Source organism: Eulemur rufifrons, chromosome 9, assembly GCF_041146395.1.
Source record: "Eulemur rufifrons isolate Redbay chromosome 9, OSU_ERuf_1, whole genome shotgun sequence".
In the NCBI taxonomy this organism is placed as follows: Eukaryota; Metazoa; Chordata; class Mammalia; order Primates; family Lemuridae; genus Eulemur; species Eulemur rufifrons.
Window position 1 is genome coordinate 27,006,920 of NC_090991.1, and position 27,367 is coordinate 27,034,286.

Genomic DNA, 27,367 nt, shown 5'->3' on the forward strand with positions numbered 1-27,367 from the left:
TTTGAGAGGTACCCGGAGGCGGGATCATCAGCGGAAGTAGCTGTAAGGCCAGTGCCCCTACAATGCCCCGCCTCCAATTGCGCTACCAGTAGGCGACAGGCCGCCCCCACTTCCGGCCCCCAGGAGCTGTAGCCAGTAGCCCCCTCTTTGCTGCTCTTCCATTGGCTGCCGCAAGGACGCGCTGTGATTTCCCATTGGTCGCGTCTCTTCTTTGGCGCTGCGCCTCCTCCCTCCAGGTATAGTCTCATCTTCCGGCACTCGATAGGCTAAAGGCTGGGAGGGCGTCTGCCCTACTCGACCAATGAACGGTGTGGAGAGTGAGGGCGGCGGCTGCGTGGTGGGGGCAGGGCGGGACTTGGTGTGGCCATTGGCCAGGGCGGGCACAGGCCAGAGATACGATTGGTTGGGGAGAAGGGCACCGTGGTGGGGTCGAAGCTGCGCGGCCTCAGCAGCTGCGGGAGACGGAAGTGGCGAGAGCGCGGCCTCGGAGGGTCGGGCGGACGCCGCCTGGGTGAGTCACCGTGCCCCGTACACTGCCAGCTTGGGAACCTCAACGACTGCGTTTTGCTCGGTCCCCGCCCCGACCCCCACCGGCTTTCCTGAGTCCCGCCTTCTGTCATTCGGGGCTCCGCCTCCGAGTCTTTAGGCTCCGCCCCTAGAACCTGGGCACCTGAGCTCCCCTGCCAGCCTGGCCCGCCCACCGGGATCAGATCCCTGAGGTCCGGAAACCCTGGGCTTCCCAGGACTGGTCCTTATTCCGCCTTCCCTCCCTCTGTTTTTCTAGGGCTGCGTGCCAGTGGGCGGTGAGGCAGCACCTCTGGCTTGCCTCTTGCGGGCTCCCCCATGAGGGAGGGTGGCCTGGGGAAGAGGGTACTGTGAACCGGGAGGAGGCGGGCCCACAGATGGAGCCTCCTGCGGTGCTCTGCTGCACTGGTCCTGAGCATGGCAGGCATGAAGAAAAGTGTAAGTGAAACCTGGGCCTGGCTCCCTAAGTGGACCTACGAGGCTGCATCCTGAAATCCGTTACTTGGGCTCATCTGACAGATGCTGACTCCAAGGCCTAGGCCGGCCTGATTCTGTTCCTGTTGTGTGCCCTCCTCCCCATAACCTCTGCCCCACTTGGTGTCAAGTACACTTAGCAGGACCTATCCAGCCCTGCTGCCCTCTGATCACAGGTTGTGCTCCCCTCCCTCCTGTCCTCTGGACTCTGCCTCTAGTAAACATGTCAGGTGGGTGCTACTCCCAGACTCAGAGACTGGCAGAGCGTCCCTGTGGATTCAGGCCCCCACCGGGGCCAAAAATGAGTCCCAGTTGGGCAGCCTTTGTCTCTTCAGAGTTGGCAGTTCTGCTTTCCCACAACGAACAGAGGTTGGAGTGTTCTACTTCTCCTTCTGGGTCTGGGAATAAGGACTCTTGAGTTCTGCCGAATGCACTTGGATGACACTCATTTCTGCTTTAGAACTTTGTGGTTGACTTCATGCCCTGCAGGATCACTTGTTGCTTTCTCCACACATAGCTCCCATTGCCTCTCTCTGGCATGGTGAATTGGGGAGAGACTGTGAGGGGGGAGAATAAGAGTTGTAGAGAAGTTGATGGGTAGATGTGTGGCATTTGTTGATTCCATGGTGATGTTAATGGTGTCCTTAACCCTTATGTTCCTCTGTCTCCTTATAGTGAGAAGCAGGCAGCCAGGACCCTCACCACGGTAGAATGGTGAGTACACTTTCTTTCCTAGACCATTGTGTTTTTCTGTAATTGTTGTGTCTTTCTCAGTGAAGCTGCCCTACCTTTCCTAGACCTTGAGTTTCAGGCTACTCTGTTCAGCTCCTAAACTGGTTCATCTGCCCGGAGATAAATTAGGGTTTCTTTAGATTGCAAAACATTAGCTGGTGTACAGCACTGGGAGCCTCCAGAAGCCTCTAGAAATCTTTTTCTGCATGTGCTATGCCACGCCTTCCCTACACTACCTACACACCACTGGCTCTCCTAGCCCTTCCTTACAGCAATCCTCTTGCTTTTTTTTGGGTGGGGGCGGGGGCTGTCTCTGGAAGAATTTCTGTGTTCTGGTCTGAAAAGCCAGGGCTTCTTTATCTCAAGATCCTTGGACTTGTGGTGGGTCCTTTGAATATTGTAGGTGCTGTATCAGCAGTGACTCCACCAAAACTATGGGGCTTTCTCCAGCTCCAAGGTGTTGCTGTCGGTTAAGCCAATACAGGCAGCAGCTGACTGAATATCTAGCAGGATAGAATCTTCAAGATTCCAAGAATATCACTAGAGGTGGTTTATAATGATTCTGTAAATTTTCCATTAACTATAACTGTCATGTTCTCATCCCAAGTTCATGGAACCTTTAATTCTTGAGAGTAAGAAGGAGGAAGCAATGAGATGAGAAAGGAGTAGAGAGCTGCAGGCCCTGGCCCGGACTGGGCCATTAACCTGGCTGCATCTCTTCAGTTTTTTTCCGGTGTCCCCTATGCTTGGGAAAGGTTAAAGAATTCAATTGATCAGAGGATTTCCTCCCTTTCTTCCACAAACATGTGGATCTATGGTGTGTGCCGTGTTGGTTCGTTCTCTAGTCAGCCTGTTGGTCTTGGCCCCCACCAACTGATAACACCTCCCTTTTTCTCTTCTGGGACACCCTGAAAAGCGCATGGGCTTCAGAGTCAGCTTTATCTAATTTCAAATGCTAGCACCACCACTTAAGTAAATTGCATACCTTCTCTCTTAGCCTGAGTCTCACCAGTAAAACAGGATAAGGCTTACTTCTTGGGGATTGAAAGGTTTTGATGAAGTGACATTTGAAACTGCCTGCCTCATTGTAGATGATTAATAAAACGTCAGGTTTTCTCTCATTCCTCCCCTCTCCGCAAAACAAAACAAAAGCCCTGCTTTCTTAAAGTTAATAAGCACAGGAAGTTTGGGGGTCCAGCCAGCTTTTTCTGTGACTCTTGGTGACATTTTGAACCCCTTATCTCTACTCCTTATTCCTTGGCCCTCTACACAACTCCCCCCACTCCCCTACCCCTGGGTTTCAAATTTTGTTTTTGTATAGCTTCTGTGATCCATACTTCCAGCTGTTTTCTTTCCCAGACTAAGACATTCTTTCTCCTCCAAAAAGGACTTTATTACACAGACTTCAGAGAATGTTAAAAAAAGGAGAGATGGAGCTCAAGGCGTTGGGTTGGGCAGGGATTTTGGAATAAAAAACTCAGAGGATTTCCCTTTTAGGAGTGTGTAAAGACTAACCTGGCACCAGACCAGTGTCCATTCTAAGGGGCAAAAAAGGTTTAGTGAAGTCAGGGGATTGAAGGACACTGATGGGCAAGGGTATTGTAGGTGGTGGTTTTGGAAGGAAAGGAGGAAGCGCTGAAACTGGAAAGGGCATGAGGTGGAGGAAGGTGATCTCCATCTTGGGATGCAGAGTAAGCCTTGGGGGAACTCGGAGAGGAAGGGAAGGCGTGGGGATGGTTGCGTGAGAAGACGCGTGTGGGGTGGCTCACCTGGGAAGAAGAGAAATGAAAAGATGTAGGCGGTCTTGCCTTCTGCTCCCAATGCGGTGTGGGGCAGCCCGGCAGCCCAGACTCACGAAAGCCCCTAGATGTCCCAGGGGATGCGGAGAGGGCGGAGCCTGGGCCTGTGGGCGGGGCCCCGCGGAGCTGCCCCGCCCCTGCCTCCGCCTTCCCGCCGCGGCCCCGGGCTCTCCCCTCTACTGGATCCCCTCCCTTCCGCGCTCGTGCCGAAGGGCGGAGCTGGGCCCGCTCCATTGTGGAGAGGAGGGGAGAGGCGCGCGGGAGCTGCGCCGAGGCCCCGCCACCAGCGCGCTCGACTCCTGGCCGCCGCGGCTGCACCTGGCGGGCCCCGCAGCCGGGATGCGGCGGGCGCCCGGTGCTGGCGGGCAGCGCAGCGGCTCCGGGGACATGTGCGCTGGCCCAGACCGCCCGCGACCATGAGCCTGACCGCCCGCGTCTCCTGCTCCGTGCTTAGCTGCTTCGTAAGTGCCAGCCCTATCTGTGGGGAGCCTGGGGGCCCAACGCTTGCTGCACCCGCAGTAACGCCCTGGGCCAGCTCTGGAAATACTAAATTTCGGCCCATCCCCCTTCCCAAGGCCCCGGGCCCGGCCCCGAACGTTTGGGGGCTGGGGAGGGGGGTTAACCCTTTCCTTGCTTGGACTTGCTTCAGTCTTCGGGTGTCGGGGATTGTCGACGGCCAGGGATGGAAATTCTGTAGCCCATCCTGGCCCCGCAGCGACCGCCCTTGACTGCAGATCTCCAGGCCCCGCCCTGCAGGGGTACATCCCTTTACCTCCGCCTCTCCATCTTGGTCCCACCCGCTGCATCCTTGCTTGGGGATGTGGCCAGTAAGCTGTATGGGATGTTAGGGGGCTGGTTGGGGAGCACTGGCTGTGAACTGTCTCCGGGGCTTCAGTCCCTTCCCCCTTCCACCGCTCCATCCCTCCTCACCCGACAAGCTAGTCTTTTCTCCTTGACTGTCCCCCAGACAGCCTCTCTTTTCTCCATCTTCCCTGCGCCCGCAGGGCTCCGTACCTCTGCATTATTCCTACTCCTCCGCTCCTCCCCCCTGGCTAATGCTGCTTCCCAGCTTCCCCCATCTGTCCTCTCAGATGTCCCCCGCCCGCCCCGTGGGTGTCTGCCAGTCCTCTTTCTCTCTCCCCTGGCTGTCCTTGGGTCTCCTGGTTCCTCGCAGGCGTGGATCCCCTCTTCTCCCCTCCCTGGTGGTTGGGAGGGGAGTTACTTCTGCTTGCCGAGGGTATTCCTCAGGAATTCCCCTCAGATCAGCAGGCGGGGCAGGGTGCTTGGCAGGTCGTGGGGGCTTGTCAACAGCCTGAGCCTAGCAGGAAGATAAAACACCCGCTCCAAAACACATCCTCCTTTTGAAGCATCAGTGAAGGCCCTCTAGAGGCATGGGACTGAATCCCCCCACCCACTCCTCTTTGTCTCCTTCACCCACCAGATTGAAGCTTCAGTGACTGCAGGTGCCGGAGTTCCCTCCTTTCTCTATAACCAGCTGCCACACCTGGCCCTCTGGCTCCTTTTCCTCAGGACAGCAGTTTCTCATCCCCAGTCCTGTCTTACCCTTACATTAGTCTTTCTTTCCCTTAGTTTCCTCTCCTCTTCCATTTTTGAAATTTTGGTTCTATAGGAGAGTCCCTCTTTGAAGAGTGCAGAGTCCCAGTTCCTTGGCCCTCTCTCTTCCCTTAGGCTTAATAGGCTTGAGAAATCCCTCCATTTCACCTTTCCCTGTCTCCAGCTACATCAGGTCTCTTTTCCCTTTTCTGGTGACCAGAACCTTTAGAAGTATATGTGGGATTTGAGACCAACCTGGGCAATGTAGCAAGACCCCGTTTCTAAAAAAAATAATTTAGCTGGGCCTGGTGCATGTCTGTAGTCCCAGCTACTCAGGAGGCCAAGGCATGGGGATCACTTGAGCCCAGGAGTTTGAGGCTGCAGTGAGCTATGAGCTATTGTAGCACTGCACTCCAGCCTGGGTGAGAGAGTAAGACCCTGTCTCTAAAAAAAAAAAAAAAAGTATATGCGGGGTGTCTGTGGATTTATTGGTAGGGGAGAGGAGCAGAATTAGCCTGGTGGGCCAAGTGTAGCCTGGTGACTTAGGACTGCGACCTTCCTACAGGGTGAGGAGGGGCCCCCCAGCCTGGAGTACATCCAAGCCAAGGATCTGTTCCCCCCCAAGGAACTAGTGAAGGAGGAGGAGAATCTTCAGGTAAGGAGGAATTGGGGGCCCAGGGTGGGTGGGGCTCCCTGCCCAGTTAAAAAACACCTCCCCCCAAAAATCTTCAAGGGAATCTAGCACTGGAGCTCTCCTTCCTGCTCTCTGGTCTCTGGGGGTGGGGTGGGGGGGGGTCTGCCTGTACGTGTATAATGGAGCATTTGGCCCAAGGGAAAGAAAGGCAGTTTTCCTATACAGCTGTTGCCTGGTGCCCGTGCTGTGGAGAGGATTCTCCTCTCCTGTCTCGGTCCACCTTTCCCAGAGGGGATCCCACAGAGCAGGGGCTGTGGAGGACAAAGAGGACGTGATTTACTTCTGGACTGAGGGTTCCTCTGCCCCTCGGCAGGTACCCTTCACAGTACTGCAGGGTGAGGGAGTGGAGTTCCTGGGCCGGGCAGCCGATGCCCTCATTGCCATCTCTAACTACCGGCTGCATATCAAATTCAAGGACTCTGTCATCAACGTGAGTTTCTGTGTTGTTCTCCCATACCTAAGCTAGAATTCCTGTGAGGTTAAAGGTAGGATTGTTCCAGTGTGCTCTCTGATCATGTCTCCAAAAAAGATACTCCCTTCTCCTTCTCCCTGGCCTTGTGTTTTCCTGCCTCATTCTTGCAGCTACAGGTCTATCTTTCTGTTTCTGGCTCATTGTCCCCTCCCCTCTTCTCTCTTCCCATTACTCTGTTGCTGGCCTTTCTAAGGGGCACAGTGTCATTGTTGGAAGAGTGCAGGCTTTGGAGTCAGGCAAACCTGGGCTCTTTTACTGCACTGCCACTCACCAGCTATGTGACCTTGGTTAAGTCACCTGAGGCTTGATTTTTTTTCTCTTTAGTAATATGGGGTGAAAACACCTGGTTTGCAGGGTTAGTGTGATTATTAATGGGGTCACATGTGGAGGACCCAGCACAGTTACGAGGCACTTAACAGGCCCTCAGTAAATGCTGGTTTCCTTCTTGCTATTGATACATTATCACCTAAGCTGGGGTGGGGATTAGGAGTGGTGCCAAATGGGGGGGTGGTCTGAGCTTCAGTTTGTCCTTCCTGTGAAGGTCCCCCTCCGGATGATTGACAGTGTGGAGAGCCGTGATATGTTCCAGTTGCACATTGCCTGCAAGGACTCCAAAGTGGTGAGGTGAGAACAACAGGGCCTCACTCAGGCCCCCTGACCCTAGTCTTGTCCAGACCTGTCTGCTGCAGGGTCTCTCTAGCGCAAGAGCGGAAAGATACTGCTTCACTTCCCGGTCAGTTTACTGACCCATAATAGCTTTTTTTTTTTTTTTTTTTTTGAGACAGAGTCTCACTTTGTTGCCCAGGCTAGAGTGAGTGCCGTGGCATCAGCCTAGCTCACAGCAACCTCAAACTCCTGAGCTCAAGCGATCCTCCTGTCTCAGCCTCCCGAGTAGCTGGGACTACAGGCATGCACCACCATGCCCGGCTAATTTTTTCTATATATATTTTTTAGCTGTCCATATAATTTCTTTCTATTTTTAGTAGAGATGGGGTCTCGCTCTTGCTCAGGCTGGTCTCGAACTCCTGAGCTCAAACGATCCGCCCACCTCGGCCTCCCAGAGTGCTAGGATTACAGGCGTGAGCCACCGCGCCCGGCCTACTGACCCATAATATCTTGATCTGAAAAAAAATGGGTATATGCTTAGTTCATGGAGTTATCATAAGGATTAAGTGAGATAATGCATATGAGAGCACCTAGGACAATATCTGGCATAGGGCACTCACATTATTGTTGGTTCATTTAATGTATATTTATTGAGTACCCTACTCCATGCCAGACTGTGTTAAGCATTGGGGATACAGCAGGAAACAATATACAAAATTTTCTGCCCTCGTGGAGCTTATATTCCAATGGAGGGAAACCAATAGGAAATAATAAATATGTTAAATGATAAGTGTAAAGGAAAAACACAGGGAGAGGGGATATGGAGCGCTATGGAAGTAAATGTTGTAAAACAAAGTAATCAGAGAAGCTGCACCGAAAAGGTAACGTTTGAGTCAAGACCTGAAGAAAGTGACCTTGTGGGTATTTGGGGGAAGAGTGCCAGACAGAGGGAACAGAAAGTGTCAGGGCCCTGTGGTGAAGGTGTACCTGTGCCTATAGATTGGAAGAATGGCAAGGAGGCTGGTGTGGCTGGAGTGAGTGCACATGGGTAAGGGTAGTGGGTAAGGTCTGAGAGCAAAGCTGTTTGGCCTTTACTTTGAGGCAAATGAGAAACCACTGGAGGATTTTGTGCAAAGGAGTGACATGATCTGCTTGATGTTTTGTAGAATCACTCTTGCTGCTCTATTGAGAACAGATGGAAGAGAATGGGAGCAAGAGCAAAGGTAGAAGCTAGAGAGTGGTTAGGAAGCTATTGCAGTTGCCCAGGGGAGAGATCGTGGTGGCTTACCTAGGGTGGTAGCAGTCAAAATGGTGAGAAGTGATCAATTTTGGGTGTATTTTGAAGGTAGACATGAGAAGATTTACTGACAGACTGGCTATGAGAGAAAGAGGAGTCTGGGATGACTTCAAGGATTATTAAAAGGATGCCCAGTTTAGAGCCTACCATGTGCTAAGGTCTACAGGAGATTCAGAAGAATCCATATTGCCCTTCCCTTCAAGGAAGCTAAAGTCTAGTTGCTGAATGAAGACTTAACATGTGGCAATGTGCTGTGGAAAAATTTATTGTTTAGTACTCAAAGCACATTAAGAATCAACGTGTCAGGCTAGGCACAGTGGCTCATGCCGAGGCGGGAGGATCGCTTGAGGTCAGGAGTTTGGAGACCAACCTGAACAAGAGTGAGACCCCATCTCTACAAAAAATAAAAAAATTAGCTGAATGTGGTGGTGTGTGCCTGTTGTCCCAGCTACTTGGGAGGCTGAGGCAAGAGTTTGAGGTTGCAGTGAGTTATGATCACCACTGGACTCTAGCCTGGTGACAGAGCGAGACCCTGTCTCAAAAACAAAACAAAAAAGAGTCAGTGTGTCTGTGGAATGAAGTAGGCTGGAAAGGCTTCAAGGAAGAAAATGGGCTGAAACTGTCTTCAAAGTATTAGTAGGATGAGGCTAGGCAGAGAGGAGACATTAGCAAACAGAAAAGGAAAACAAGGAGCTAGGAATGACAAGCAGGACTTCCGGCCTGAAGCAGAAGGTTCCTGGTAGGGAGCCATAGGAGATAACTCTGGTCTGGTAGGGTAAGGACAAGGAGTGTAGACATTCAGGCCATGTGGTAGCATTTAGATTTGGTATGAGAAACAGTAGGGCCCCATTAGGGGGGATAAGGATGTCTCAAACACAGGAGTTCGTGGGAAGAGAATTATCACAAGAGACAACTTCTCTTGGGTGTTGGCCAGTGTTCCTGGTCCCCCACAGGATCCCCATTGCCTTAGCTTCTGCTTTGCAGCCTCCTCTCCTTACAGCCTTCCCATGGCCATGTTTTTGACACTTATGGCCCCATGGCTACCCGCCCCTTGCCTCACCCAGGCCTGTGGCTTCTTGCCTGGCAGGTGCCACTTCTCCACTTTCAAGCAGTGCCAAGAGTGGCTCACACGGCTCAGCCGGGCCACAGCAAGACCTGCCAAGCCTGAGGACCTCTTTGCCTTTGCCTACCATGCCTGGTGCCTGGGGCTGACCGAGGAGGACCAGCATACCCACCTGTGTCAGCCAGGTGAGGCCAGGCTATTTTCTTTGGGAGGCTGCTTGTTATCCCTTGGTTCTCATCCATCTTCCACCCCCCCGACATTGGGTTCTGGGAGGCTAACAGTCACGGGGCCTCTGTTGCAGGAGAGCACATACGATGTCGGCAGGAGGCGGAGCTCACGAGGATGGGCTTTGACCTGCAGAACGTCTGGAGAGTCTCGCATATCAACAGTAACTACAAGTGAGAGGGCAGGGGGTGGGGGACCAAAACACCAATCCAGACCCAAACCTCTTCCACATTTGCGTAAGCATGGTGGGCACAGCTCCTGGGTCTCTTCCTGGTTCCTGTCCACCCCCTGGGGTCTTGCTATCACATGTCTTAGACCCAGTCTGGTGACCCCATCTGGTCTCTTCTCAGATTGTGCCCCAGTTACCCCCAGAAGCTGCTGGTTCCTGTGTGGATCACAGATAAAGAGCTGGAGAATGTGGCTTCCTTTCGTTCCTGGAAGCGGATCCCCGTGGTTGTGTATAGGTGAGGGGGGAGTGGGAAGTAGGCAGGCTATTTTTTATGCAGTAACAGTCAAAATCAGAGGTTTTTCAGCAGCCTGGTTGAGCGGAAATTGACACCCGGTAGGGAAGTGATTGAAATATTAAAACAAAAGATGCCTTCGTTTTCTTTCCTAAGGATAAGGTTTTTGGAGTGTTTATTCACTTTCTCTTTTTTGGGGTGTGTGTGTGTGTGCACATGTAAAACACTGCGTTAGTACAGGGGTTGGCAGACGGGTTTGCAGACCAAATCTGGCCTATAGCCTGTGAGCCATGAATGGCTTTTACATTTTAAAAGGGTTACTTAAAAAACAAAAACAAACAAAAAAGAAGAATACACAACAGAAACTGGTTGTGACCTACAAGGCTGAAAATTTATTGTTTGGTTCTTTACTGAAAATGTTTGCCGACCCCTGCACAAGAACATCATAGCTAAAATAGAGTGAGACAGGTAGTAACCCTGAGGTTTGGAATTGTTCATGTTCTTGGCTCTGGCCTCGTTCTCCTGCTGGGTGTCTGTACCTGGAGCAGATGCTGTGCAGATTTGATGAGTCAAGGTCACCTTGGGAATACAGAGCCTATTTGAGACAATGTGTGTGATAGCACTTTGTATACTGTAAAGTCCTCCAGAGATGTTGAAGCTTTTGGTTGCTCTTATGACCTGGACGAGTTTGTAGCCCCTGCTGGTTCTGGAGACTTTGGTCTGGCCCCCTGAGGGCAGGCCTCTGGAGTCTTTGAAATGCCAAGGGCATTATGGTTTCTTCTGTTTTGTCAGACACTTGCGCAATGGGGCAGCCATTGCCCGCTGCAGCCAGCCTGAGATCAGCTGGTGGGGCTGGCGCAATGCTGATGATGAGTACCTGGTCACCTCCATTGCTAAAGCCTGTGCCCTGGACCCAGGGACAAGGGCCACTGGGAGCTCCCTTGGCACCGGGAATAATGATACCAGCGAGGCTTGTGACACTGACTTCGGTAAGGTGTGGGTGGTGCTAGCTCCCCAGGGAGCAGGTCCCCTCCCTGGCCTCATTGGCTCCCAGGGAGTCCTCAGTGAGAGGATGGGAAGAAGGTGACAACACACAGGGTGTTTGGGTCCCTGCCTTTTGGGAAGCTGTGGGGTGTGTGGGGTCTCCAGTGGCATGTTCCTCTGTTCTGAGAGGGAGGTCCACAGGGCCAGGGTGAGGCTGGGTGGCCTGCTGACCCAGGGTCTTCTTCCTACTGTGTAGATTCCTCTCTGACTGCATGCTCTGGAGTGGAAAGCACAGCGGCCCCCCAGAAGCTGCTGATCCTGGATGCGAGATCCTACACAGCAGCAGTGGCCAACCGGGCCAAGGGTGGAGGTTGTGAGTGTGAAGGTATTACTGCTGCTCCACTGTCCGTAGCCAGCCTGTCCTCTGGGTGGCTTTGGTGAGGGAGAGGGTTGGGAGCAGCTTCTGTAGTGGAAAGAACCAAACCAGCCTGGCTTGGAATCAGGACTTTGCCACTTATTAGCTATGACTATGCTTAAGTTACTTAATCAGTCTAAGCTTTATTTTCTCATCTGTAAAATGGAGATGATACATACCTTACAAAGTTGTTGAGATGATTAGAGGTTGTGGCACAGAGCAGCTACTGTTTATTGAGAATTTATTATATATTATCATTCTTAGTATTACTATCATCTATGGTTAATATTACTATTACTACTACTAGTATATGGCACCTGAGTATCCAGCGGTAAAAGTGTGATTCAGATTTCAAGAATATATTTAGTACCCATCCTGTAGCGTGCTGCCCTGCCAGGGAAGCTTTGTCTACTAGGACCACTCTTGTCCTGGATGCCTGTTTCCAGGACGTGCTCTTATGTTCTGCTGTCCTTTCATGTCTAGAGTACTATCCCAACTGTGAGGTCGTGTTCATGGGAATGGCCAATATCCATGCCATCCGGAATAGCTTCCAGTACCTCCGGGCTGTGTGTAGCCAGATGCCGGATCCCAGCAAGTAAGTGTTCGCTGCTCTGATTCCGTCATCCCTCCAGCCTTATCCCTCCCCAGTACTTCTCGCCCTTGGAAGATTAGGTGGGGAGATGAGAAGTTTAGAGTATAGAAGACCTGAGGGCCTGGGTGGAGTTGGGTGCAGTGGGCCAGTTCCAAGAACACTTCTACTTCTCAGCCAACGCTTTGGCACAGCCACAGGACACTGGATTCCTTTTGTTTGGATCATTTATCCTACTCAAAGAACACAGAGAACTGGAGAGAGAAAGTAGCTACATGTGTATGTGACACTTCCCAGTTCCTCTCTCAATCCTAAGAAGCTCTTATCTCCCCCAGGTCCTGTCTTCCCTACTTTCCTGCTCAATATCTCTTGGCTAAAAGGCCATGGGTTGGACCTCTTGGTTTCAGCTCACATTGGGGACTTTGTTGGGTATAGCTGGCCAGGGGTGGTAGAGAGACTGTTGGTGATGGACTTGATTTCTCCTCTTGTGTAGCTGGTTGTCAGCACTGGAGAGTACCAAGTGGCTGCAGCATTTATCGGTGATGCTGAAAGCAGCTGTGCTGGTGGCTAATACAGTAGACCGCGAAGGCCGGCCAGTGCTAGTACACTGCTCAGATGGCTGGGACCGCACGCCGCAGATTGTAGCCCTCGCCAAAATATTACTGGACCCATATTACAGGACGTTGGAGGTATTGAGAGGAGTTGGGTGGGAAAGACCAGAGGGAATGCGGGAGGAGAGGTGTTGAACCCTCTGAATCTGTCTTGGCGATTTGTCAGTAGAGGACATTGGTGGCTTTGAGTGCTGTTCTAGGTTCAGTCCTATTTTTCTTTGAAGCTGCCAGCTTCCTACTTTGGGCAATTCCCAGGGGAGTAGCACCCCAGCCTTTCCAGAGAGGCCTACACTTGGACTGTGTCTTTTTTTGCAGGGCTTCCAAGTGTTAGTGGAGTCTGACTGGCTGGATTTTGGGCACAAGTTTGGAGATCGCTGTGGCCACCAGGAGAATGCAGAGGACCAAAATGAACAATGCCCTGTGTTCCTCCAGTGGCTTGATTCTGTTCATCAGTTGCTTAAGCAGTTCCCCTGCCTGTTTGAATTTAATGAAGCATTCCTGGTAAGTCCTAAAGCCTGTGACCAGGGTCAGGGTCGGTGTCAGCCTGAGGCCCCCAGGTACAAGCTGTCTTGGCCCTCTAGGTAAAACTGGTGCAGCACACATACTCCTGCCTGTATGGCACGTTCCTGGCCAACAACCCCTGTGAGCGAGAGAAGCGCAACATCTACAAGCGGACCTGCTCTGTGTGGGCTCTCCTTCGAGCCGGCAATAAGAACTTTCATAACTTCCTCTACACACCTGGCTCAGACATGGTAAGTCTGAGCCCTTGTCCTATAGGTGTGACCTGGAAACCTATTGGGAGAAGAGGCCAAGTCAGTGGGGAGAATGTGGAGCCAAAGGCTTAGGCAAGAAAGAGGAACCAGGAACACCTCACAGAGCGCTAGTATTGGGGTGCTTTCCCAGGTCCTGCATCCTGTTTGTCACGTCCGAGCCCTGCACCTTTGGACAGCTGTTTACTTGCCAGCATCATCTCCATGCACACTTGGGGAGGAAAACATGGATCTTTACCTTTCCCCGGTGGCCCAGAGCCAGGAGTTCTCTGGCCGCTCTCTGGACAGGTAAGAGAAGCCATTCTTGCTCTCCCCCGTCTCTGCCAGTGAGGCAATAATAACTGTTTCCTATCTTGCCTCAATGTCTTTCTCTTTCTCTTATGAGATGTTTTAAAGCAACTTCTTGAGTCAGTTGAAAGAGAAACTTGGCTCAAGACTTGTAGCTAGCCCAGGGCGTACTCTGTATATTTTCAAGGTTTTCTCTTAAGATAAGATTGGATACTTGCTTTCTTGGAGCTGCTATCACCCCGTGTGACACACACGCAAGCAGGGGAGCGGAGAACGAAACAGAAAGGACTATTTTAGGAAGGTTTATGGGAATGATCTTGATCTTTGTTCACTGATACAAGGCATGGGGAACTGGCTATCCTGGCATCAACCTTTGCTATGTCCAGCAATCGCTTCCAGAAGCATCTGACTCTCAGAGAAGTGGGTTCCCAGCAGGAGGATGGCCTTTACCTTACTCTCTCAGAAAAAGGCCAGAATTTAAAGGGAGACATAAAGTTTTCTTCTGACTAAATATTTGCGGGGAAGTAGGATGAGGGTTGGTTAAATTATTAGGGTAATTCATATTCTTTGTTTTTTAAAAAGTCAATATAAAAGTAGAAAATGGAAATCTTCCCTTACGATCCTCGTCCACAGTTAACACTTTGGTGTGTGTCCTTCCAGGTCTTTATATAGATATATCCACACTCACACACTTACACAGAAACATTTTTTATGAACAACAGTGGAATTTTTTCCATGCTCTTTTTACATTTTTGTGTGTTCTGCAAATTGTTTTTCCCACTTTGGATTAGATTGTTAGCCCATGACAGCACATATAAAGCTACGTTATTGTTTTTAGTGGCTTCAGTGTAGTCCAAAATTAGAGTGCATCATAATTTATATAACCAGCTTCCTATTAGTCATTTAAGTAGTTTTCATTTTTTTATCCTTACATAGTGAGCATCCTTACGTGTATATCTTTTAAAAAAATTGTGGTAAAATACATATAATATTTACCGTCTAAATCATTTTTAAGTGTACAGCTCAGCAGTGTTACCTTATATGTATATCTTTGCATTTGTGCTAGTATTTCTGCCAGATAAATTCCTAAAAATGAAAATCCTATGTTCAAAGGTTATATTTATTTTAAATTTTGATAATTTGCTTATTGGCTAAAGTTTTTTTTGTTTTGTTTTGTTTTTGAGACAAAATGTCACTCTGTCGCCCTGGGTAGAGTACAGTGGCATCATTGTAGCTCACTACAACCTCAAACTCCTGGGCTCAAGTGATCGATTCTCTTGCCTCAGCCGCCCGAGTAGCTGGGACTACAGGTGTGTGCCACTGTCCCGGCTAATTTCTCTATTTTTAGTAGAGAGGAGCTCTTGCTTTTGCTCAGGCAGGTTTCAAACTCCTGAGCTCAAACGATCCTCCCGCCTAAGCCTCCCAGAGTGCTAGGATTATGGACGTTACTCACTGTGTCCGGCTGGCTGAAAGTTTTTAACGTTAAAATATATTACGTTATTGGTTGAATATTATAAAGGAAAACAAAAAACCAACATCCCAGATTATTGGTTTTAAGGCCTTTTGAGCTGAGTCCATTGTCAGGAGACCATGGATAGGGTTCAGGAATTCTGTGATTTTCTCTTCCCCTAAACTATGTAGAATTTGAAAATAGGTTCATATGTTTACTTTTCCATTTGTAGTAAGCTCTGTGACCCATTTATAAATGACTGCTTTCAATTAGTATCTAATTTATCAATTCAATAAATGTTTCTTTAATACCTTCAAGTTGCCTAGTACTGTACTAGGTTTTGTGGGCTGTACCAAAGAAACAGAAGATATTGGTCCTACCTTCAGGATACTTCTAAGCTGTAAGATAAGACACAGAACAACTATAAGAATGTATGTAGTTCAAAGCTGTTAGAGAAATGAGATGTTTTTAAAAAGGGACATTTGGTAGCGGTTTTACTCAAGAAATTTTTAGGAAGGACCAGGCAGGAACCTTGGCTTTTTTGTGTCCCAAGTATCTGGCTTAGAACCTAGCACATAATAGGTACTTTAGTAAATTTTGACACAGGCAAATGAATGGAATAAAGGGAGTTGTGAGTTTGGTAACAAAGTTAGTGGAGTGGGGTCCAAAGGAATTGGATACATGAGAGATAGTTTAAAAAAAAAAAAAAAGACCTCTCTGGAGCTGGCAAGGGTTAAGAAGGGGCTATTTTAAGGAATAGAAAGGAATATAGGACAGGTCATTGAAGGCAGTGAAGGCTTTAAACGTTACAGTGCAGAGTTCATTTTGATTGTTGTTAATAGTGAGTCATTATAGGAAGTCAGTGTGACCTGCTGACAATGGGATTTTCGGAGAACTAATCAGTGAGGAGGGTAGTAGGAGGCACAGATGCCAGCCTGCACTGTCGCAATTCAGATAGGAGGGGAAGAGTCCCTGCAAAAGAGAAAGGATTAAATTCAGAAACATTGTAGAGAAGCTGTTAGCAGGCCCTGGAATTGACTGAAAGTTGGAGGGTAAAAGTGAAGAGTAAAGAGTACCCAGCGTCTCTTCACAGTCAAAGACAGGGCCCAAGTGTCCGAACTTAGAACTAGGAGAATATTAATGCCACCAGTAGACGTTGAGAAGTTGAGAAGCCAAACTAGTTTGGAGAGAAAGAGAAGATTGGGATTGAAATACTAGTTGATAGCAAAGGGGAGGTGTGGTGTAGGCAGCTCCAAATGGAGAGTTGGATTTAGAGGACTAAGTGGTATAAAGATTTTAAAGGAAATGGCTGCTGTAACACCTTACCTGACTTACCTTTGGTTCTACCTTTCCCTAGATCAAAAATGTCCTGTTCTCTTTTTTCTTCTTCCATTAAAACCCAACACATTCTCCTATACTCAGCTCAAATCCTACCCTCTTTGTGTGGCCTTCCCTGACCACTCCAGCTGGATGAGCTCTCGCTCCTTATTCTAAATGCAGGGATTATTGTCTATATGAGCATTATCAAACCTTTAGTGAACACAGGAATCAGTTGTGGAAGATGACAGAGTATTGCTATTTGAATTTGGGTGAAGAGTGCATGGGAGTTACTTAGATTCTTCTCTTTACTTCTTTTGTGTGCTTGAAAGTCTCCATAATAAAAAGAAAAATAAAGTCAGCCGTGGTACTTTTAAAAAATGCAGATGCCTAGGCCTCACTTGTGGCCATCCTTTTTTTTTTTTTTTTTTTTTTTTTGAGACAGAGTCTCACTCTGTTGGCATCAGCCTAGCTCACGGCAACCTCAAACTCCTGGGCTCAAGTGACCTCCCAAGTAGCTGGGACTGTAGGCATGTGCCACCACGCCCAGCTAATTTTTTCTATTTTTAGTAGAGATGGGGGTCTCACGCTTGCTCAGGCTGGTCTCGAACTCCTAACTTCCTAACTTCCACCTTGGCCTCCCAGAGTGCTAGGATTACAGGCGTGAGCCACCGTGCCCGGCCCATTCTTGGCATTCTTATTCAGTAGGTCTTAGATGGACCCTGGTTGTCTATATATCTAGAAGATCCCACGGAGGCAACTGATGTATACCAAATATTGAACTCCACAGGTCTATTTCATTCAGTTGGCACCTAGCAAAGGCACTTAAGTAGAGGGAGTTAACAAGTAAACACGTAAGTGCAGTAATGTGTTATAGGGAGCACTGAGCAATGAGCTTTGATGTGGACCATTTTGTTTAATCCTCAGGATGACTTTATGAGGTAGGTACTTTAACCTTTCTTCTATAGTTGTGGTAATTGAGGCGTGGAGAAGTTAAGGTCACACAGCAAAGAAGTTGCCAAACTGGGATTAGACCCTGGACTCCAGGGACTGTAACATAACCCACTGCTATTGCCTTCCTGGAATTTCATACCACAAAAAAAAAAAAAAAAAAGGAAAATCAAAATTGATCAAGAAAAGTCAAATTAAACATAAAAATATATTTAAAACATTTATTAGAATAGTCTCAAGAACCAATTACTTAAAATAAGCTATGTTGTTACTCTGCCTTTGGGGGAGGTTTTTCTGTATGAGCTGAACTGACTGAACTGAAAATAGGCTGGTGAAATCTCCACTGACTCTGGCTGAATTTTCCTGAAGTTTTCATTGCTCTAAGCACTTTGAACTGCATTAAAAATCAGGGCAGCCATTCTTGAAAGTGTCTGTTACCCATTTGGTATGTACAAATGCCTGTAGAACTCTTTGAGTTCTGTATACCAGGGGAAGTTTCCATGAGGCCTTAGGAGTCAGAGGCACACACTGGTGCTACATGGTTATAAAAAGCTGTGTTGAGGAGTCATGGGTGTAGTCTTGAGTACAGTCTTAATAAGTTTGTGGTTGATTACCTATATCTGAATCCTCTGCAAGGTATGATTTGTTACTTTTTTTTTTTTTTTTTTTGAGACAGAGTCTTACTCTGTTGCCCACGCTAGAGTGCTGTGGCATGATAATAGCTCACTGCAGCCTTGAACTCCTGGGCTCAAATGATCCTCTGGCCTCAGCCACCCGAGTAGCTGGGACTACACACACCACCATGCCTGGCTAATTTTTTTTATTTTTGTAGAGACAGGGTCTTGCTATGTTGCCCAGGCTGGTCTCAAGTGATCCTCCTGCCTCAGCCTTCCAATGTGCTGGGATTACAGGTGTGAGCCACCATGCCCAGCCTGTTGTTATCATTTTATAAAGGAGGAAACCAAGTATCTGAGAGGTTAAATAACTTGCTTGTAGTCGTGTAGCTAATCAGTGTCAGAGCCAATATCGTCCAGCTCCAAAATTCATCTTCTCTCTTACTGTGATAGAAATAGAGGCAGTAGAATATTATGTTTGAGGCTCAGGTGTAGTTCTGGCTGGAATAGTAGATTTAGAAGGCATCAACATAGAACAGGGGTCCCAACCTGTGGTGAGTTGTATAATTATTTCATTATATATTACAATGTAATAGTAATAGAAATAAAGTGCACAATAAATGTAGTACACTTGAATCATCCCCAAACCACCCCCACCCCTGCATTTTGTGGAAAAATGATCTTCCACGAAACAGTCCCTGGTGCCAAAAGGTTGGAGACCACTGGCATAGAAGGCAGTCGAAACCATGGGAGTGGAGGAGGTTGCCCAGGGAGATTGTGTAGGTTGAGTACCAACAAAAGTTAAGGACAGATCCTGGGTTCTTGAGGACAGGGTCCATGTCTTACACTTTTTGCAGAGTAAGACCTTCAGTGAACATTGGTTATTTGTAATCTTTAATGTTATTATTTCTTGTCAACTCTGGGCTTTGGTATTGCTCTGACGAGCCGATTCTATACATTGTATTGGAGGTGGCTCCCATCTCCTGACCTGGTCGTGTTGTGTTTGTCATTCTAGATTACCTAAAACCAGATCCATGGATGATCTTCTTTCTGCCTGTGATACAAGCAGCCCCCTGACTCGCACATCCAGTGACCCTAACCTGAATAACCACTGTCAGGAGGTCAGAGTAGGTTTGGAGCCCTGGCACACCAATCCCGAGGGATCAGAGACAGCCTTCATGGAATCTGGCGTAGGAGGTCCTCAGCAGACCGTGGGAGAAGTGGGTCTTCCTCCCCCTCTGCCCAGCAGCCAGAAAGACTATTTGAGCAATAAACCTTTCAAGAGTCACAAAAGCTGTTCTCTAAGTTATAAACTGCTTAATACCGCAGTGCCACGGGAAATGAAGAGCAACACCTCCGATATAGAGGTCAAAGTGTTGGAAGAGACTAAGGCACCAGCTCCAGCCCCTCCTGCCCAGTATGAGCCAGGTAGGACTTTAGATGGCACAGGGGAGTCACCTGAACATTGTCCTGAAACAGAAGCTGTCAGTGCACTCTCTGAGGTCATTTCCAACACGTGTGATGGAATTTATGATTCTCCTGAGTCTTCCCAGGACTTCCTTACAGGTGCCCCCCAACAGGCCCAGCTAGACTCCGCGATAGGTGTGTCCTCCAGATGTGCTCTCAGTCACAATCTCGGCATCCTTTGCAACCCACCGAGTGCTGCCTGCCAAACTCCGCTAGACCCAAGCACTGACTTCCTCAGCCAAGATCCCTCAGGGTCTGTGGCAAGTATCTCCCGCCAGGAACAGCCTAGTTCTGTGTTGGATATGATCCATGGGGAGGAAGACATTGGTAAAAGAGGAAATAATAGGAACGGACAGTTAATGGAAAATCCTCGCTTTGGGAAAATGCCCTTGGAATTGGCCCGAAAGCCAATCTCTCAGAGCCAGATCAGTGAATTCTCTTTTCTAGGGTCCAACTGGGACAGCTTCCAAGGGATGGTGACTTCGTTCCCCAGTGGGGAGACCATCCCTCGGCGGCTGCTTTCCTATGGCTGTTGTGGCAAGAAGTCAAACAGTAAGCAGATGCGGGCAGTGGGGCCCTGCTTTGGGGGCCAGTGGGCTCAGAGAGAAGGTGTGAAGTCACCTGTCTGTTCTAGTCATTCCAATGGACACTGCACTGGCCCAGGAGGAAAAAACAACCGGATGTGGTTGTCTGGTCACCCAAAGCAAGTCTCCAGCATAAAGTCTGTTCCACTGAGCTGCCCTTCTCCAGTGCCTCCTCTCTATTTGGATGACGATGGACTCCCCTTTCCCACGGATGTGATCCAGCATAGGTTACGGCAAATTGAAGCAGGGTACAAGCAAGAGGTGGAGCAGCTACGTCGACAGGTGCGTGAGCTTCAGATGAGGCTGGATATCCGTCACTGCTGTGCCCCTCCAGCAGAGCCCCCCATGGACTATGAGGATGATTTTGTAAGTATTCACCTACCGTCATCTGCCCATTTGTTTATTCTATCCATCCAGCCTTCCATCCATGGAGCATTTATTCACTGGGTACTTGCTGTGCCACTGAGTTAGGTGCTTGGGCTGTAGGATAAAAGATAAGTGGACAGATAGAATGATGTTCTTAAGTGTTATGATTGAGGGAGGCATCAGGCGTTAGGGGGCTGGAGTGGAGAAAAATATCAAGGAAGGCTTTCCTGAGAAGATAATGCTTGATTCTTGCCTGCTGCTCCTTTTAAGAAAAAAAAAAATAATTCTTGAGCCGACTGCTAGAGAATGTGTGATATTTAGCTAGGTAGACAGTGAAAAGGAAACACTATTTGCAGAAGCATGAAGGCAGTGGGTACTCCAATGGTATGGCTTAAACAAGGGGGTGAGGTGTGTGTGAGTGTATGTGTATGCATACAAACACACTTGTGCTGGGACTGTGAGGGAGAGTTGGGTATTGTGGTGGGAGGTGACATTGGCGAGTTAGACAGGGATTGGAAGGGTCAGGTTGAGTGCCCTCTTGTTTGGATTTTATCCTCAAGGCAATATAATTTTAGGCCAGTAAGTAATATAAACAGATTTGTAATTTAAGAAAATTATTCTAGCGACAGTATAGAATTTTGATGAGGCAGCAGAGACCCAGATCGGGAGGCTGGTTAGGACATTTTGCAATAATCCAGGTGAGAGATGATGAGGACCGTCTAGGCTTTGCTGTGTTGGGCAGCCTCCGGTTCTGGCACCACAGCCCTTGGGAAACTTCTAGGAGCCAGCTTCTTCCCCATAACATCTTGCTATCTACACAGACACGTCCCTTCCTTCTGTTAAGGCACTCTGACTTGCCTGCTGCCCACTTCTCTGATGCTTGAAACAGGAGTCAGCACACTTTTTTTTGTAAAGGGCCAAATAAATATTTTAAGTTTTGTGGGCCATATAGTCTGTGTTGCAAGCAGAAGCAGCCATAGACAACATGTAAATGATGAATGCAGCTGTACTCCAACAAAATTTGAGTTACAGAAACAGGCAGTAGGCCAGATTTGGCCTGTGGGCCATGGATTGCCAATCACTGGCTTAGAATGTAACAAGAGAGTCTTTCCACACTGTGGCATAGCACATTGGTTAAAAGCAGGGGTCTGAAGCCAGAATACTAGGTTCAAATCCAAGCTTTACTTGGATCAGCTGTTAACTTTCTCTGTGGCTTAGTTTCCTTATTTGTAAAATGGGAGTAATAGTAGTATACTTCATAAGACTGTTGAGAAATTAAGTAAGTTCACACATGTCATGCACTTAGAACAGTGCCTGACACATAGTAAACAGTGTTAGCTGATGAAGATGATGTTGATACACTTGCCTTTTCTTCAGACATGTTTGAAGGAGTCAGATGACAGTGATACAGAAGATTTTGGCTCTGATCACAGTGAAGACTGCCTTTCAGAAGCCAGCTGGGAACCTGTTGATAAGAAAGAGACTGAGGTATGTCTAGGCAAATATGTGGTGGGTACTTATGTGAGCCAGTGAGTTATCACATTTCCCATTCCTACAGAATGAGCTGTCTCCCAAAAGCGTGTCATCTTTATAGGCAGGTAGTAGCCAGTGTTGAAGATCAGCCTTGTCATTTTCCCTGTGATGCTTTCCTTGTTGCACAGTTCTCTTCCACTCTGTTGACAAGGACCTGGAATTTTTCCTTGTGCCTTCTGTTAGGTGACTCGCTGGGTTCCAGACCATATGGCATCACACTGCTATAACTGTGACTGTGAATTCTGGTTGGCCAAACGAAGACACCATTGCAGGTAAGATGTTTTGTATGATTCATTATGACTCATAAAGCAGTACAATATATGTATAGATATAACTAAATTGAATTAATCTGAAAATTGAGACCTCTTTATAGGAACTATTTTTGTTTATTCCCAACTTTTCATTTACTCATGGAAAGGCTTTTAGACTATCATTTATTCTCAGTATATTGGCATTTTTAATTTTTATTTTTTAGTCCCAATACTGATAAACTCACATATTGGCATTTCTGGTGAACTCTTCCCTCTTTGTGCTTTGGCAGAAACTGTGGGAATGTATTTTGTGCTGGATGCTGCCATCTGAAGCTGCCCATTCCTGATCAACAACTCTATGACCCAGTTCTTGTCTGTAACTCATGTTACGAACACATTCAAGTATCTCGTGCCAGGGAACTCATGAGCCAACATCTGAAGAAACCCATCGCTACAGCTTCCAGTTGAATGCCAGGGGAGATGACCTGTCCAATTTCAACAGGTTTGAAGGGAGGATCTGCTTCAGGTGTAGTTTGGAAGGTTCCTTGGTGTGGCTCATGAAATCACAGAGCTCAAAGATACCGTCTTGAGAAATCCTCCTTGGTACCATGAAACTGGAGCAGAGGAATTCCAATTTGGCAGGAGGTCCTCTACTGGTGAGACCCTCACCTTGGGGTAATGGTCCTGATCCAGACCCAGAGTCTGGAATCTTAACATTGAGTTGGTGACTCCAGCTTCTTTCTCCTGGAGGTCACAAGATGATGATTTCATAGATATTGCCTGGTGCAAAGTGCCCCAAACAGCAATAGAAAGGCATATGTATAACCAAACTCCAAGTGATAACCAGACCCATCTCTCCTCCACCTTGAAAAAAGCAGATTATAGTATACAAGATAGGAATTCCTGTCCTATTTGAGATGAACTATATCCTGTACCTCTGTGCTCTGTGTCTGTGCATGAAGGCTCAGTCTTTAGAGGCACTCCCTCTAGTTGCATTAGTACTGTCTTTTTGTGGAGTTTGGTTTAAAGACTGGTTCAGCAAGTCGAGGTTTCGATATATTTTTCACTTGGCTCATTGGCCAGCATCAGTGAATCTTCAGTTTAGGGGGACAGTTCTAGGGAGTGAGATATTTTTGGGAGTAGAGGAAAACTCTGCCGATGTTCAGTCCTGGCAAAAATCAGTTATTTTGAGCTGTGAAGGCAGTCGTCTCTGTTACACGGTGGCAGCTCTTGAGGTATGCACTGTGAAAAGAGTGAGAAGGGAAAAGCAAAAGTTGTCCTTGTGAAATATCTGCTGATTGTGCCCTACCCTTTGCGCCTGACTTTTCCTAGTTGTCCTGGTGCTAACACGGGAGCTACACCTTGATCCTCTCCTGGCATGAAAATAAAACAAAGGTTTTCGTTGTTCCATTGCCCACTTCCCCCATGTTGTCTTTCCCTTGGCTGCTGCCTCCTCTGGGTCACACTGCTTCTTATCCTGAACACTTGACACCTTGAGGGTAGAATTTAGTGTTTGGTTTTTACCTCCTAGAATTTGCTGTTTGGTATGTGAGGGTTTCAGTACAAATGCTGCTGTCTATTTCTGTGCACTTAACAATGGAACCCAAACAGAAAAGAATAAAGCCTTGATACCAAAATTGGGAGAGAAAATGTGTCCATTTGGACCAAACATTGTTGGTTTTTTTAAAATTTTATTTTGATTTTTCATCTTAATATGTACCAGTGGCACTTAACCAAAAGATACAGTGACATAGCCATGTACTGTGATTGGGACAGATACAGTCTCCTTGGCCTATAATGACACCACTAGGACGTCCTTTATACATTTTCCTTAATTTGTTGATGTATAAAAGGTAAATCATATTTAGGCTTATCTTGTTTTAAAACTATGGTAGTTGTCTTTCTTACTGCTACTTTCATGTTGCTTTCTAGAAAAAAACTTTCATTCCAAAATAACTAGGATCTGCATTTAGAACAAGAATTGTTATTTGTCCTGACCTTTTCTTCAGTCCTACAGAGAAGCATCTGTGGTTCTTTTATACTTGCCATGGATGTAACCTAAAAAGTTTTGGCGTATTTAGGTCAGCCTAGCAGAACTTTTTTTTGTTTAAATGGAGCTGAATAATGGAGATTTTGTGTATGCGAAATTCCTGAGATCATTGAAAAAGTAACAAACTACTCCTTGTGTCTGATACATAAAATTCTTTTAAGCATTTTCTCAATCATTAAAATTTACTGCCAGTTGTGAGTGGCTTTTTAATTAACTTGACTTTCATTGCACTTCACTCTGCCTGTTTTCACAGGGAGTAAAATTGGTAACAGTTGGGGAGACTGTATCTGTCTACTTTGTATGGCTGTTTGGAGGGACTGTCCCATCAGTGAATAAACTGCATGGTCTTGGAGAGAGACTCTAGGCTCTTGGCTCACTCAGATGTGTTCATCAAATACTCCTTTCAGAGCTGTTGTGGGTGTAAGTGACATGATGTGGCCAAAAATCCAAACTGTGCAGTTGCGTTGTGACAAACATGCAATGTGCTGTAAAATCTCAATACAGTTTAAATAAAATCTCTATATTAGTGCTGCTTTGTTGGGTCTTTTTATTCGCTTCAATTTCTAAGAAAACTTTTAATACTCATTGTTCCTTTGACCATGAAAAAAGACTAAAACTTTATACCCCTTCCTCCCAACAGTTTCCATTTTTTAAATAGACCCCTCTTGTTTAATCAGCACAGCTCTTGTTATGTTCTTATTTATTGATTGGATAGGATCTATTTTTATGGATTCTGTAGAATTCCGTCCCGTCTCAGGTGAGGTTTACTTCTCTTTAATGTCTAAAATGTCACCATCCGGTTGAGCAAGCACACGGGATTATACTTACAGTCTCATGATTCCCTCCTCCTAGGCATCTCATTCTCATCTAACCTTGAGTAACTTGTCCTAAGCAAAATTTTGGCTTAAAGGAGTGTATTTTAAAACATATAAAATGCTGCTACCTAAAAGGTGAATTTGTTGACCCAAGATATTGTACCTCCACCACCACCAGTTTTATTTGGAGAGCTGAGCAATTCAACTGTTAGCAAAGATTACAGAGTTAGGCCCTTTGTTCTCCAGAATGACCGACTTCGCATTGCCTAAGGCATGCTTTCTGCATTCGAAATCCCCAATCCCCACACTCCGGCTGCAGTGAAATACAGGAATCTTCGAGTTCCCCGGTAGATAACTGGGCTTCTTTCTTTGCAGGGCTTAGGACTCCCTGGTGGGCAGCCTTCCCCGCCTTAAGTTTAGGGACACCGAGGGAACGCGGCTCTTTGCCCGCGGGTGTCGGGCTGGAGCCGCGGGGCTGCGCGGCCGCCGAGGGGGAGGGCCGGCTCGCGCCGCGTGGAGCCGCGCGGTGGGAACTCGAGGCCCCATTGGCCGCGCTGCGAGGCGCAGCGGGGACTCGTGCACCAACGGTCCCCGAGTCCTCGGCGGCCCGGCGCTGGCAGGAGGGGGCAGGGCGAAGCGAAGGCCAGGGGGATCGAGAACGGGGTGGGAGAGCCAGGCTCGGCGGGGCGAGGCCCAGGGCCCGGGCGGGGGCGATGGAGGAGGCGCTGCTCTCCACCCCCATCAACCCCAACAACTTCCCCGCCAAGTTGTGGCGGTTGGTGAACAGCCCCCGGTACCGCTCGATCCGCTGGGACGGCCGCGGCGAGGGGCTGCTCATCGACCAGCCGCTCTTTGAGGCCGAGCTGCTCAGCCCGCCCGGGGCCGGCACCGGAGCTGGCGGCGCCGGGGCTGGCGGGGCCGGCGGCGTCGGGGCCGCTGGAGCCGAGCCCGAGCTCTTCAAAACCACCAACTTCACCAGCTTCATCCGCCAGCTCAACCTCTACGGCTTCCGCAAGGTGGTGCTGGGCGGGCCGGGCGCGGCGGGGCCCGGGCCGGGGCCGGGGGGCGGCGGGCCTGCGGGCGACGGGCCGCTCCACCACTTCCACAGCCCGCACTTCCGCCGCGACCAGCCGCAGCTGCTCGTGCACCTTAAGAGGCTCACCAGCGCCAATAAGGCCAAGCTGGCAGCCGGCCTGGAGGTGCCCTGCCGCCCGCCCAACCGCTTCCAGAGGCTCCTCATCACGTCGGCCTCCGCCTCCGCCTCGGCCTCGGCCTCCACCTCCCCGCTGCAGCACCAGGAGCCGCCACTGCCGCCCGCTGGACCCCGGCCGGAGCCGCACGGTGAGTCCGGCGCCTCTCGGCCCTCGCTTATCGCAGGGCACGTGGGCGTCAGGGAGCAACCGCCACCTCGGAGCACATTTTCGCCCAACCTCACCTTGGAGGTGGCCGAAATGCGCCCAGGATCCACTTTCCGCTGTGCTCTCGGAGACTGTAGGTCCCACCACCTCGAGATTCTCACTTAGCACCCGCAGCCCGTGGCCCCCAGCACCTCCTCTGGAAAGAGTCCCTAAGCATTTAGCCCCTTCTGAGTCCACTAGCAGCAAAAGGGACCTCTGCTTCAGGCTTGCTTTCAACTCTTCCCAAGAGTTGAAAACCCGAGAGTTTGAACCCTGAGAGTTTACCTACTTGCAAACCTCCATAGACATTTACCTTCCTGAGACCCAGGCTCTCCACTTTGAACATCTAGAATAAGTAGCCCTTACTTGAAGCACTGGGTCTGAAAGAAACACAGAAGGGTCTCTTGCTTCAAAGGGAAGCAGAACAGAGTCACTCTACTGGTTAAAGCGGGAAGGAAAAAAGTTGCAGCCAAGAAAACTTAGAACATTATACTAACTAAGGGAAAGTTTCGGAAACGGTGCCTTGAGTGGAAGTTTGCCCTTGAAGAGGCATGCCACCTTCCACCTATTGATTGACACATCTAAGAAATCTTAGAAGAAGTGTTACGACGATAATCAAATTTAAGGTTCCAAGTGATGTGTAGAATGGTAGACATTATATATCTTAAGAGCAAAAATCTAATAATAGATTCATTTATAAGATATTGTTTCTATGTAGAATGAATTGGCTAAGCGTTTCTTTCATTGTAGCTAATTAGAGCTTGATGCTTACTTAAGGTGTTATGGTTAGACAAACATAAGGCAATAATGGTTTTCAGCTGTCAAGTTTTAGTTAAAAAGAATTTTAGAAAGCTCATATTTACAGCTCTTGAATTTTTCACTATCAGCTACAATCTTGCAGTATGGAAAAAACTTTGTGTAAATATGTATTTAGCAAAAGCTCAGAAACCTTCTGTGATAGTACATTATTTTATGGACTTGATTTCCGATGCTCTTTCCCCCTCTTCCAAAAA

The 27,367-nt window shown here is 48.3% G+C and overlaps 2 protein-coding genes across 9 annotated transcripts in view; both read left to right on the forward strand.

The window, feature by feature from the left end:
• Positions 1-403: 403 nt before the first annotated feature.
• Positions 404-24,379, forward strand: MTMR4 (myotubularin related protein 4). Of its 8 annotated transcripts, XM_069482343.1 has the most exons (20): positions 404-511; positions 1,675-1,713; positions 3,229-3,332; positions 5,650-5,739; positions 6,092-6,208; positions 6,792-6,874; positions 9,241-9,406; positions 9,523-9,614; positions 9,792-9,905; positions 10,695-10,891; positions 11,143-11,271; positions 11,785-11,896; positions 12,384-12,579; positions 12,817-13,002; positions 13,083-13,253; positions 13,405-13,559; positions 18,907-20,308; positions 21,686-21,796; positions 22,025-22,113; positions 22,383-24,379. In XM_069482343.1, the coding sequence occupies exons 3-20, from the start codon at positions 3,318-3,320 to the stop codon at positions 22,558-22,560; spliced, it is 3,603 nt and encodes a 1,200-aa protein (XP_069338444.1). In that variant the 5' UTR covers positions 404-511; positions 1,675-1,713; positions 3,229-3,317; the 3' UTR covers positions 22,561-24,379. The 8 variants fall into 8 exon arrangements, with proteins under 8 accessions (XP_069338444.1, XP_069338448.1, XP_069338445.1 ...); XM_069482347.1 differs by lacking the exon at positions 3,229-3,332; XM_069482344.1 differs by lacking the exon at positions 3,229-3,332 and having other exon boundaries at positions 9,241-9,401; positions 9,518-9,614; positions 22,383-23,013.
• A 1,291-nt stretch (positions 24,380-25,670) lies between these two features.
• Positions 25,671-27,367, forward strand: part of HSF5 (heat shock transcription factor 5) — a 31,368-nt gene continuing 29,671 nt past the window's right edge. The window contains exon 1 of the mRNA XM_069481128.1: positions 25,671-26,298. Within this exon, the coding sequence (XP_069337229.1) occupies positions 25,671-26,298 (628 nt within the window). The remainder of the gene's footprint in view (positions 26,299-27,367) is intronic.

What these genes read in the sequence shown, in the direction of transcription:
- MTMR4 (XM_069482341.1), top strand. Translation starts at nt 3,947, where the DNA reads ATGAGCCTGACCGCCCGCGTCTCCTGCTCCGTGCTTAGCTGCTTC. An exon ending in TCAAGGACTCTGTCATCAAC is followed by an intron (nt 6,209 to 6,791) that starts GTGAGTTTCTGT and finishes CTTCCTGTGAAG; the next exon opens with GTCCCCCTCCGGATGATTGA. An exon ending in ATCCCCGTGGTTGTGTATAG is followed by an intron (nt 9,906 to 10,694) that starts GTGAGGGGGGAG and finishes CTGTTTTGTCAG; the next exon opens with ACACTTGCGCAATGGGGCAG.